General features: G+C 41.0%; 1 protein-coding gene across 6 annotated transcripts; it reads right to left on the minus strand.

The window, feature by feature from the left end:
- On the minus strand, window positions 1-6270 carry ubxn1 (UBX domain protein 1). 6 transcript variants are annotated; one of them, XM_030061815.1, is made up of 10 exons: window positions 6177-6270; window positions 5499-5563; window positions 4733-4786; window positions 4392-4519; window positions 3993-4083; window positions 3008-3199; window positions 2132-2183; window positions 1884-2006; window positions 1181-1364; window positions 1-716 (listed from the first exon to the last, which is right to left on the minus strand). In XM_030061815.1, the coding sequence occupies exons 2-10, from the start codon at window positions 5555-5557 to the stop codon at window positions 676-678; spliced, it is 924 nt and encodes a 307-aa protein (XP_029917675.1). In that variant the 5' UTR covers window positions 5558-5563; window positions 6177-6270; the 3' UTR covers window positions 1-675. The 6 variants fall into 6 exon arrangements, with proteins under 6 accessions (XP_029917675.1, XP_029917676.1, XP_029917674.1 ...); XM_030061816.1 differs by having other exon boundaries at window positions 5499-5560; window positions 6177-6206; XM_030061814.1 differs by having other exon boundaries at window positions 6056-6181.
- Between the last annotated feature and the right edge of the window lie 6962 nt (window positions 6271-13232).

Consider the following 13232-nt stretch of genomic DNA (forward strand, 5'->3'; position numbering starts at 1 on the left):
TGAAATTCTCCAAGTCAGCTTTATTTTAAGTAGGTTCTTGGTGATTATGCAGACATAGCCGTCAATATACTTTAACTTATAAAAAACAACTGTCAAAGTAGTGAACATCACAAAATCAGGAAGATCATAGGGGTTGAATTTAAGGCCCTTTCACAACCAATCAAGTAAGTCATGTGGTGTGGTTCTTTGTAAGGTTCAGGTTAAGATCAAAGAGCTTTATTGGTTTTCTAAGTATTCTGCTCATGTCATGAGTGGTGCTCCTCGCAGCAGCAACAGTCAACAGCCAGCTATCTTCACTATGTTCTCAAATAACCTAGCTTTTAAAAAAATTATTGTCTACTTCACTGCACACAAAGCAACCATTAGCCAATCAAATCAATCACTCAGTCCGAGGTGGCTAAGCGCTGCAGTCAGCTTGTTTCAAAACTCTCCCCTTTTGTCTTGCAATTTATCCATAACAGGACTTGTATTGTTGATATTTAAGAAGTCAGAAAGGGTACACAGTCTGAACCCGGCCTCGAGCTCCATCTGACCGCCTCAGTTCAGATAGCTGGCTTGTTGAGTGATACTGCGAGGTGGGGTGTCCGTCCCTGTGTCACGCCACATCTGGGGTCTCTTCTTGTGATATAACAGAGGTCGTGATGAGGTAGGCTCACAGAGCAGATCCACCTGTTCTCACTTTTTGGTAACAACCAGCACAGCCGAAGGTACCAAACCTGAATGGGTGGAAAAGAAGGAAGCATTAAAGAGGTAACCAACATACACTAGCACTGAAGTAAAGCTCTTCTGTGTTAATATTTTGGTCAATACTGATAAGGCTTGCAGATTTTTTTTTAGAGTTGGGCATTGAGGTGAATAGTGATGCTACCAACCAAAGAAATATAGGAAATCCATCCTTAATGACAGTTCCCATGATAAACTGATATCTCATTTACTCAATAACCACAGCAGACCATTGTCTCATAGAACTGTGTGTGAATATTATACACGCATTATGGATCAAATGTGATTAAAGCATAAGACAGAAAATGCAGCCAAGTCCTCAGAAAATCATCCTAGTTGAAAAGGAGGAGAACTGTAGCCTGCTCTAATCCAAATCCAATAATATGCTCCAGTATTGTGTGTTCTCAATACAAATTAATCCACCAAAACAAAAGTCTTCATCTGACGCAGTGCTCACCGAGCTCTTTGAGGGGCTTCTCCATGTCCAGCTCGGTGTAGACGTGGCGGGGGTAGGGCGACAGCAGCGTGAAGTCCTGGCCCTCGGGCGTGTTGCCGTTCATCTGCACGTAGACGCGCACGGCCGCCAGGGGCTCCTGGGCCTTGAAGTTTGCCGTGATGGCCGAGCCGTCCAGCAGACGAACCTGACAGGAGGGAGGGAAGTGGACAGGCAGGCTGATACCACTACATATGCATTCACACCATCTGAAGACCTAACTAAAAGCCTCTGAAACAGCACACCGACCGCAGAACTAAAACTCAACCCCGACACCCAGGATGATCATAAAATATATTTATGCATTTGAATGGATTGTAATCAGTGTACAGCAATCTGATAATTTGCCCAATTTTCTGGTCATTTTCATTTAACTTTTCACTCATCTCTTCCTCACATTCAAATTATTTCTTGCTCATTTTCCACCTTTTTTCCCCAACGTTTTTGTAAGAAATTGAGTGAATTTGTTTCAAACAGTTAACGAAAGACCATTTCAGTTTACTGGCCTGAGCCAAAATCCCCATATGTTCAAACATCTGTTTACCATTTATTGGAAAAAGAGAATGTCTTGTTTACGACAAGTGATGAACTAAAGTCCCTGTTATATTCTGCAATGTGAGCACCTAATTCTAGCTAAGGTAAGCGTGTGGGTGGCAGAGGCCTGTACCTGTATCCTGCACTCATCGTACTCCTTCTTGGTGGGCGGTGGGCCCTGACTGGTCGGCGATGAGGGGTTCGGCTGGGAGGGAGGGGGGGACACGGCCGTGCTGGAGGCTCCACCTCCTCCAAACTGCCACAAAAGAGACAAAAAAATCATCTGAGTGGAAGTAATTGGCTACAAGACGAGGGAGGAATGTTAAGTGAGGAGGAAAAAGGGAAAGTGAGGAGAAGGAACAAGGTCAATGACAGAGGAACCTTTTGCGCTCTCTCCTCTCTGTCGCGTGCTATCTTCTCTTTAACCCTTTGCCTGATGGGAGGAAACACAGGTGGCACAGGGTCAGTTAGGGATTATGAATATAATTCACAGAATTTACCACTTGTGACAATTTATTTCTGAGCATCACCACACTCAATGTCATAAATGGCTGAGTGTTAATTCACCTGACATAGAATTATATATGAAAAACCAGACAAATAAAAGTAAGTTCACCTTACAGAGGGCATGTCTTTTCATGTATGCAATTAGTTAGAAATGAATTATCAACTTCTTACCTGACTGCTATTTCGATTATTTCGACCCATTGTTTATTTCTTGGATGAATGAGTTGGCATTCAACCAGTTAGATGCAGATCACGCCAGCTGTGATCTGCCTTTTTACATCAAACCTTATGTTAATGTTTTTAGGAAAAGGGAAAAGAATGGAAAGGGAAACAAAAAGGTTTCTTTTTACCCCAATCAGGTTATTTATCTATCAATCTATCTATCCATCTATCCATTCCCACTGCTAATATGATACAACATCTGTTTAAGTTTTGGGATGCAGAGTCAAATCATTTCTATAGCACAACAAAGAACAGCATGTAAAGGAGTGCTTTACAACACGGGGGAGGTTACATAACAGGGGAAGTGAGAGTTAAATAATATTACTTGGAATTACTTTTCTTTGTAGTATGATTTTGTGACAAGAGAACCGCAAAACAAGGTAGACCGTGGTATTGACTTTGGCCAATTTTAGTGTTTAATCATTTATAAACCCCAGAGGCATGCGCACATACTAAAAAAAAAAAAAAAAAAAAAAAAAGAAGAAAATGAAGCGTCACGTTGAGCCTCTGAGGCAGAGGGTGCCTTACTTGGCCAGTTTGTCCTCCATCTTCTCTCTCCTGCGCTGTTCGGCCAGCTTCTTCATCTCGTCCTCCTGCAGCTTCTGTCGGATCTGCAGCAGCTCCTGGCCCTGCTTCCTCCGCTGCTTCTCTCTCTCCACCTCCTCGGCCCGCTCTCTTTCTCTCCGCTCCGCCTGCTTCACCCGCATCAGCTCCTCTAGCCTGAAGTGCACACACACACACACACACACGCACAGTGGCTTAAATAGCATAAAGCACAGATTTTGTCAAATTGTGCTCAAATTCTGCCTGTTTTCCCCACCACACACACAGAAGGATGTTAAATCTCTGTAATGGAGAGAAAGGAATTATGACACAATCATTTTTGTCTACTGACCCCAAACAGTGGCTGTAGCCTTCTCCAAATTTTATAATATTTTAAGAATATTATTTTTATATTAAATATATATTATTTTATAATATTTATAATAATATTGAGGGAGCACACAGATATATCAGGTTGTGTTAGTTGACCTAAATAGGCATAAATTCAGTCCTTTCAGTATTTCCCCTGGATATTTTTCTTATAGTGATGTACAGCACACGTGTTTTCAACAGCAGCCACATTACCAAATTACTGTAGAAAAACAATGAGAATACTACAGGCAGCACTGTGTGTATGTGTGTGTGTGTGTTTCACTCTGTCTGCGACCACACACTGCTATTTGTCAGTGTGATCATAAAGATATCCTGTGGCAGAAAGGGGCAAAACTGTTTTGTTGTGGTACTGCAGCCCACAGTGCCTGTCTTAAAAAGAAAGACAGAAAAGAAATTGACTGCTTGACTTGACCTAAACTTCGAGGTGACTGTAGGGAGTTTATGATACATTATTCAAATCCCTGACATTCAGGGGAAAGCCCTGAAGTCAACATTACTGTGCTTCCTCATGCATGGAGATGAAGCTCTGGAGTGGACGTCCTGAGGATGACACTGCTCACTGTGGATGTGTGCTGACCTTTTCACCTGTTCGCGTTTCTCCTCCTCTGTCATTGGCCGCTTGCTGCCCTCCTGTGTGTCACTCTGGTCCAGGTCGCCAGTGTCCGTCCCTGAGACCAGAACCAAGGTGTGCGAGAGACTTAAAGAAAGAATCATGCTCTGTACACTTATAAAACATCTCACACTCAGACATAACGTGGAAAGAAACCTCAATACACATGAACTAGAACCACAAGCTGTTACACCCACCACCCACCCATCCACACACACACACACACACACACACACACACATCCTGAAAAGCAGGACAACCAGCAAATTCACTCCTCTGTCGTCACTCTTGCCCTCAGTTGCCCCCTGCATTTGTTCCCAGAGGGTAAACACAGGCTCGGCCCCCAGCAGCACAAAAAGCCCTTGCCTTCAGCAGGATCTGCTACTGTGGGCTGGGCTGGGCTGCTCTGGCTGTCTGCTGCACCTCCCAGCATGTTCCCCTCCGGAGGCACATAGGGCTCATCGATGTCTGGGTCATTCTCATGCTCCATCAGCCTGGGGAGAGCACATGACAGAGGAGACATAAAAAAAAAAAAAAAAAAAAAAAAAAAAAGAGAGTGAAAGGTCTATTTTAATCAGTCATTTACCAGAATCTCAGTGATGCTGGAGTATCAGAGCCAAAGGTAATGGAGACAGGAAGTGAGACTAACTACAAATCAAGCCGTGGTGATAAATCTGGGCAATTCAACAGTACGGAGGCAGACTCACCAGTCCATGGCTCTCTCTATCCCCTGGTTACCTGTGTTGGCCACCGCCTTCTCCCTGTCAGCACCAACAGGAAGACGACGTGTTAGACAGCACCAGGTTTTACTTTCTGATCGTCAGCTCAGTCTCTAAGTATTTGCATGGCCAGATGCCCGGTTTGACAGTATGTCAGTAGGAGGAGGGGGAATTGATTCCCTTAAGTATCGCAATGCTTTATTTCAAAGTCTTTCTAAATAAATTTTTTTAATTACTGAACTGATTTTAAGTACAGATATTAGTATCATATTAAAGTAAATAACCTAAGGAATCCGCTGGAAGCATGTTATGCTTGGTTGTCAACAAGATGGCTAAATGCTGCTCCAAAGTTTGGCTAACTTTTGGTGTTTACCTTTAGGGTGATCACAGCTTGATGAAACTTTACAACCACAAACTAGAGGATCATTCAAAAGACAAAAATTGCCCCCAAAAATTGTAATATCTAATCGCAATACTTGTAGAATCGCAATACATACTGTTTTGGCATCCAAGTATAAATAATAGTAATAATAATAATAATAATAATAATAATAATAATAACAACTTATTTGTAACGCACTTTACAAAAAAAAAATCTCAAAGTGCTACAGAAGGCAGTGTAAATATGCTAGATTAAAAACAGACAACATGATAAAATACATTAGTATTTTATTGAAGTATCGTGACAGTATCAAATCAGGAGATAAACATATAGTCCCAGCCTTAATATTGAGAATATATGAGAGTTGCTCACGCTCTGTTTCTGTCAAAGCCCATCTCCAGCAGGCTCTCTAGTGTTGTCAGCTCTGCCATCTTCTGCTGAAAGATTGAAGACACACACACACACACACACACACACACACACACACACACACACACAGAGTGAGTGAGAGAGAGAGAGAGCTATGTGATAACTGTTTTATCCAGTTTCATTTTCCAGTAAACAGGCAGTGGCAGGTTATTACAGGAGGCACTTCGCCAAAGCCACACAAAGACCACAACATGTAGCAAGCTAGCTGTCTCTAGCTTAAGTTTACAGACACACAGCACCGCTGTCCGACAGCTTTCTTTTAGCCTAGTCAGCGACAAAAGAGCTACACGTCCACTCTAGCCAGAATGTAAAACGACACAAACAGAGGATTTAACCTTCCTCACCGAGCCAGGCGGAGAGGATGTTTGTTTAGCAGCTAACTGACTTCACTCTGAGGCTGGGAGCTAAAATTAGCCTCCGTGTGGCTAACGTTCAAATCAGGGGGCGCTAGCTAACGAGGCAGCCTGGCTGGCCCCGGTCAGTGACACAGACACACTCACACGCTCTCTGTCAGCTTCTCTGCTAGTGCTTACTCCTGTGTCACACACACGACACGGACAGAGTTGTTATTTCTCAAAGTTTGCTGGCAGGAATGTTTAGGAGACAACGGTTGCTACTCACATCAGTGTGCGCCGCTTCCACACTACGGGAACCCGTTTGGGTTAAACAGAACGGCACGTGACAATCTCCAAATCTGGGTTTGGGTACTGGTTAATGTGTCAGCACATAACTAACTAGGTCTGTTATTATAGAGGCTGTCCACGATCCCCACATTGACCCACATCAGGCTGTAGACCTGTGTTTGATAAGATGTAATCTCCATCTCCATCTGGTCAGATTAAGGTATTCTATTACTGTCTGTACTGGAGACTGGCAGATTGACAGTGAAGAGTGAAAGCTATGAACAGAATAGTCTTTCGTATATATATTGTCTCACTTCTAGTCAATGAAATAATCGTGAAATTTAAACGGTCCCCACTGTTCTGGAAAACCCTTGGGACCCCCTCATGGCACCCTGGGGGTCCCTGCAGCCCAGGTTTAGAACCGCTGTGCTATTCCAATGTCCCCCTGACTCTGAGAGCATGAATATAGGCTACCTCTCTCTCTCTCTCATGACCCTGTATCACTAAGTCATACAGCAGAAATTGTTATTAATGTCCATCCAGCTTCACCTCACCTGCACCATCACGTCATCATGTTAAAACTGAGTGTAAAAACGTCATTTCTTTTTGTGAACATGATAAATCTATCACTGATTTCATTGTAAACGTATTGATTCTATATGATAAATTTCATATACACTCATGCAGAATTACAAATCTTACCTCCACTTTCATTGCTTTTTCTATGTGAGTTTAAAGAATATATAAAGACTGTCAAACTTGTAAACACTAACAACAGTAATTAAATTTGTCAGTCTGTACTGTGAACTGATGTGCTGTATTATTATTCTCTAATGATTTTATCATAATGGAGTCTATTTTCCCAGTTATATTTTCATTAGATTTTTTTTTTATCCATACACCTGTTTCTTTGTACAACACTATGTTGAGCACATGTCTGAAATGTTTGTATATTTGAAATAATTTTCAATAAAGATAAAAATAAAAAAAAAACATTCACTCCACATTAAAACAGCACTTGATAGGCTACCACATATCTCCTTTTTTGCAGTTATTAAAGACCTTTCTTGCAATTATGAAACATGGTAATCCAGTTTTATACAGTTATGAACTCCAACTGGCCAAATAAGTCAGATGTCTCCTTTCAAATATCGCATGAACTGATACTCTAATATCATTTTTATTCATTTCTGCGTGTATCTTCCACCCAGCAGGTCCTGTATTCATGAAAATTGGTGAACACCCATCAGACCATCTGTTCTCTAATAAACAAACTCTAGCAGTCTGTCTTCCCCAGTATGAGTCCAAAAACCACAATGTTGTACAAATTTGAGAGTAATTCTGTGTGAAGTGATATGGCATTCATTTTGCAAAAAGCAAACACTTGTTTATGTCAGTCATGCAGTTTCCACCATTCTTTGGGTCTTCTATGCCACGATTTAGTCCATTAAAGCTATTTGCATGACTTTTAATCTAGTTTTCTGATTAAAATACAAAATATAGCCACCACGGGACATCACTAGATAATATCTGGACACATTTCAGCTTCTTCCCTACAAAGTCCTTGGTCTGCTCTTCTTTGTTTTGAATAGATGTTGTCAAGATATTTCTTTTGGCCTCAGAAAGTGGTGACTAAAGGTCCCCAGAGTCTTTCTATGATTAGGTTCACAAACCCTGACAAAGGCTGTACACCGAAATGTCAGTACAACAAATAAGTAATTGATTTCAGGATGGTAAGTGTGTGAGAATCTCTTTCTTTCTCAACTAGTGATTATGTTTTCTTGACCTCTTGGAGTGAGGAACCCAAGAAAATAAAGTTTTCTACCACAGAGGATTACGACATGGAGGCAGCACACACCACACCACCACCAGTCCTCTTCAAAATCAACCTTTCCTGTGAATGCATGACTAAGACTTTGCAGAAGGTTGCAACATTTTTCTGTTCCCAATGCTTTAAACTCGAGAACACACAATTCCCTCAGCTACATAAATGTAACAAAATCACCGTGGTATAACTGATGCTTAAGGGTTATACACAACAACTGCAATGAAAAAATAACGATATTTATTTCTTTTTTCATATAATTTATCACATATGGCCATTTGACCCACACCAAATGCAACTGAAAAAACAAATCAAACTAAAATACATGATTTATACCATGCTTTCAATTCCTTTCTCACAAATTTTGTTAATATTTAATATTTAGGAAAGGATTTACACCCAATGGAAATCCCAAATGGCATTTAATTTGTTCCTAGATAGGATGTTAATTTTCACTTAGGCTACACCCAAGAGCATTTGTGCTCTTTTTGCACTAATTCACCTATAAAATGGGAAAAGGTCCAGTGTTTCTGTAGGTACATGTATGTCTCTGTTTAAATGTCCCTTCAAGAACTGATAAAAATCTTGATGTATTTCCTGCATTGGTAAATGGAGGTTACATTACATCCTCAAACACAACCAAACCATTTTTAAATGTAATATGCAACAAACACATGTGAGAAAGTGTGCAAGAAAATGTAAGATTTCAAGCCCTCATTGGCATAAACACAGGTAATTAAATGTGACTTTAACCGAAACTGTTTATCTGCATTAGAATGTGTAATCAGGGGAGACTTTTAAAGCACAAATTAAACTCATTTTACTGAACTGTCTTAATGCTGATGAAGTTATATGGTAGTTTATCATTCTAATTTTCTATTCAGCTGGTATTTTCATGACCACTGTTTCTTCCTTTACTTCTTTTATCCATTAATTATGGTTACCAGCGTCCCACAGCCGGTATGTCTCTGTACAGTCTTTTGAAAGGAGGGAAGTGGTGACACAGTGAATGAGAGGAAGCAGTCTGAGTGTGTGAGGAGGCTGATTTGAAGTGTTTTTAGGCTTGATAGCTTCTCTTATTGGCTGTACTCCATCTTGAATGACATTATCCCATCCTTATGTGTCTGTGGGTGTCCAAACAGAAAGCAGAGTTTGCTGAGTTTTATGGGCAGACCTGGCCCGTTACATATTTACAGTAAGTGTAATGATTAATTTCTCTCTCCCACACGCAGTCTTAAGCAGCCCTCATTCACCAGTGTGCCAGTACTCAGGGACAAACTTCCAAACTTCTCTCTCTCCCTCTGCTCGCTCACTCCTTTCTCTCCTCTGTCTTCTTTTAAAATCTCATCCACTTATTTTCATTTCCTATTTGTTCTTTTTTTCAGCTTGGTCACTCTCTTTTGGTGTTTTGCTCAGTTTTCCACTGTCTGCCTTTACTCACAAACACTAATGATCGAATCCAGCTTCATTCGCAGCATGTGTTTGGTAAGTATGGACTTCCTCATATATATTCATATAAACATGGGTAATGAACTGAAAGTATAATGTTAAACTAATGAACATGTTTCAATATGTAAAATATAATCACAGTACACTGAATACATGGAGCTATGACAAGTCAGTGTATATACAGGATCGTCCTCCCTGTAGTTTGTATTTGTACCAAAAGAATCCCCTAAGGCATTTTCTGTTATATTGTGTCTTATTACTGATTAAATATTAACTGTGTGCCTGCACTGCAAGCAACTGAAGCAACATGTCATTGGAAGTGCACTCATTTTCAATGACCTGTGAAAAATCATTTTTGAGAAATAATTGTGGTCATCATCCTGTGTTTGCCATGAAAAATGACCTTGTTGACATGATGCCTTTTATCTGAGAGGACCTGTACATTGATTTAAATCACTGAACCCTACAGGTACTACCTTCTTTTGCACCATTTTGCTTCCCCAATTAAATTGAGCTCGATGCATATACTAAGAGGTGCTCAGAGTGGCCGCTGAGGAAAGTTGTGAATCGGGTGAAAACTGAAGAACACTTCCAGTGGTTCCTGTTCGAATCTTTAATAAGCAAAGGTTGCCAGGCAACAAACCCACTCCCATTCAGTAAGCAGATTGCTGGATAGTATTGCTTAGCAACAAAATTTAGCTCCATTAAGTACAAGTGCAGAGCTACTGTAATGTACTGTAAGACCAGCTCTTCAGTGTTTGAAATGTATGCAAATTTCATTTCAGTGGTGAGGAGAGGAGGCCCTCTTTCCTCCACACTCCCTTCTTGTTGGGATATCGATACAGGCCTATATATAAACTACAATAGGGGATTAGGGCATTCATGAGGATAACTTTACTTTCCAATGGATTGTGATCAGTGTCAGCTGTGCAGATTTGACCAGAAGTGAACCTATCATTATTTCAGTCAAATCCTCGTTCGTTTTTGAATGTGCTTTGATCAAACAATGAAGCCATTTTAACTGTAAGTCCAGCAAAGCATCAACATTCATGATACTGAATCTTTGGGTACAAAAACACCTTGATACTGGAACTGGCCACTTTAAAACACAACACACAGTATAGCAGTGGCCAAGGTAAGCGGGATGACCAAAGCTCAAGGAGGCAATAGAAACCAAGGTCACTTAGTGTACCCATAAATTGTTTTATGGCTGTGTTTTTCACAGAACTGGAGGGTTAAGGGTCAAAGCTCAGTCGGGATAAATGGAGAGAGATACTGGGAAGGAAGATGAGATGCACCGGAGGGATTAATGCACACTCATGTTTACCACTTCTGCTCAAAGCCATATCAATTCTTGTCAGTCAAAGATTAATTGACCTGGAATGCATGGCTAAAATTCATTCTTTGAGATGACACACCCACTGGATGCCTGTTAACACTCTCCCACACATTCTCTCATTTATTCAGCACATGACCCTGATTTTACTGGCACCATCAAGGCCAAGTGTAATCTTATAAGCAGTAAAAGAAGGAGATCAAAGGGCATGCATGATGTTTTAATGACTATTTATTAGGTCTGTCAACATTATCATCTGATAACTTTGATATAAAATCTGTAGTAAAATGATCTGATTTCACCCAGTCAGCAAAGGTTTGTGTTTGACAGGAGAGGGCAGTATTATTTCATATATGGGAAACTCCTAATACTGCAAACCATGAGACAGTATGATATCTATTTTGGTACAATTGCTGGTATATGGTGGTTTCAGAGTATATACATAATATTGCAACAAACACGATGTGATTCCCTTATACATGTGCTAATTAGACCTTTAGCAGCCTAATCAATACATAACCCAATTCTGCATGAACACAACATATGAAACACACAGCAAAGGCCAGGGAGAACTCACGCTTTGCCTTTTATTTGTAAAGTGTACGACACAACATGAGCAAAAAGTGGTTTAAGTCGCATCTCAACACCCAGATTTGCAGATACATCAGTTTCTCTTTGTCCCTCTGGAAGGTGGAAGTCAGCAGCAAACAGCACAACACACACTCCTCCTGCTGCAGTACAATCACATGGTGTGCAAGGTGCTGTCAGCCGTCCCGTTGCCGTGGGTCCCACCAGCTGTAACAGCATCTCCATATGGAAAGGCTCAGGCTTCCAGTGGAGCTGCTGTTATCCGTGGTGGGACACCTCTGCTCATCGAAACGCTGCCGGGACACTCTGTGGCTCACGGCCCACACGATGTGGCTTTCACATGACAGTGTGAAACTGCAAAGTAATGTGCTGTATTTCTGGTTTTCAATTTCCATAGCTATTTCTAGCAATTTCCTCTTTGCAATAAAATTAATACCCTTACAGTAATTGCACCTCAGCATGTGTGTCATTTATTTTGCATCTTGATCAGCAGCAAAGCAACACTGAGGGACACCCCACCCATCGCGTTGTGTGTGTGTATGTGTTTGAGATTTGATGAACTAAAATTAAAACCAAAATCAAACTAATTCTTGAAAGTATCTTTTAAAATCGAAGGGAGTGAAAAGCCGAAAGAAACAGTTGCAGTTTTGTCACACTAAGCTGTGAATGGATGAGTGGACACTGCTATGTATGAAGCTGTGGTCAGTTAAAGTAAGCAGAGCATTCCTCTGTTTGGGTCAGGATCAGCCCACAAACAACCAAAGCCCAGATCAAACTACAAACATAGTTATCAGCAAAAAAACCTCAGAACTATAACTGAGACTGAATGTGAAATATGCAATGTTGGCCTATATAACCAACCAGGGGTCATGTAAGCCAGGGCTGGACGGTCACCCTTGTCTGTGTGAGGGCTTGCTCATTAATATTCCCTCATTTATAAGGTAATTTTAGCAAAGCTTCCATGTTATGTATGTAGTTATATTGAGAAAAATGTTGGCAGCCAATTTAGTTTGAGATACCATGGCTCCTTTCTTTAAACTGGACTGGGTAAGTTGGGCAAAAAGCTGTCATGGTATCTGCCTGCACTGTATGAAACAACATAAAGAGGACTAGAACTTAAGGAAATGATGATGCACACAGAGTTTCAAGCTACAGTAAAAAATATGGAAGATGATGCTATTCAAAGCTGTGAGTGTTTGACTTGTGCTATTTCTGTATAATTCTTCAGTCTGTGTTGAGCTGACGCTACATTTGATGTGTGTGGCTGCCTTCTTGGCCAGGTCTCAGTGGGATTTTCCCTGAAATAAAGGTCAAAAACATAATAACAAGAATATGAAAACTAAAACTAAACATCAAAATGTCACTGCATGCGAACTAAAAGAGAAAACAAAAGTAAAAACAGTTATGGCAATCAAACCGTAAACTGACACCACCATCTCACACTGCACTCAGCCCTGGGCTAACAGACATTTCACACCTCCAACTTTAGAATGTGGGATATCCCCTCCCCTTAGCCCGGGGCCTTCTAAACCCCTCTCTGGAGCAGGGTTATCCCTAACGTTTTGGTAGGTATCCCTAAAAAGTCATAGTTACAGTCTGCAGGATGAGTCAAGGTTAGAAAGGTGACAACAGCAGCAACAGAATACTCTTGAGAAGCACAGAGTGTTTGTTGTCCAATCAAAACGGTGCTCTGAGGACATTGTCCCTGAGCTTTGATTTACAGGTGAATCCTTTAACCTGGGGGCTTAAATGCCTGGGTTAAGAAGTACAAGTGTGATTTGAGACTAGCTTAAGCCTCAGGCTATAATAAAGCCAAGGGCTTATTTGTAGGCTTGCGGGAAGGACCCTCAAATTTT

This window comes from Myripristis murdjan, chromosome 10 (assembly GCF_902150065.1).
Source record: "Myripristis murdjan chromosome 10, fMyrMur1.1, whole genome shotgun sequence".
NCBI lineage: Eukaryota > Metazoa > Chordata > Actinopteri > Holocentriformes > Holocentridae > Myripristis > Myripristis murdjan.

What these genes read in the sequence shown, in the direction of transcription:
- ubxn1 (XM_030061815.1), bottom strand. Translation starts at nt 5,557, where the DNA reads ATGGCAGAGCTGACAACACTAGAGAGCCTGCTGGAGATGGGCTTTGAC. An exon ending in GGCTTTGACAGAAACAGAGC is followed by an intron (nt 4,787 to 5,498) that starts GTGAGCAACTCT and finishes TGGTGCTGACAG; the next exon opens with GGAGAAGGCGGTGGCCAACA. An exon ending in ACGATGAGTGCAGGATACAG is followed by an intron (nt 1,365 to 1,883) that starts GTACAGGCCTCT and finishes CCCTCCTGTCAG; the next exon opens with GTTCGTCTGCTGGACGGCTC.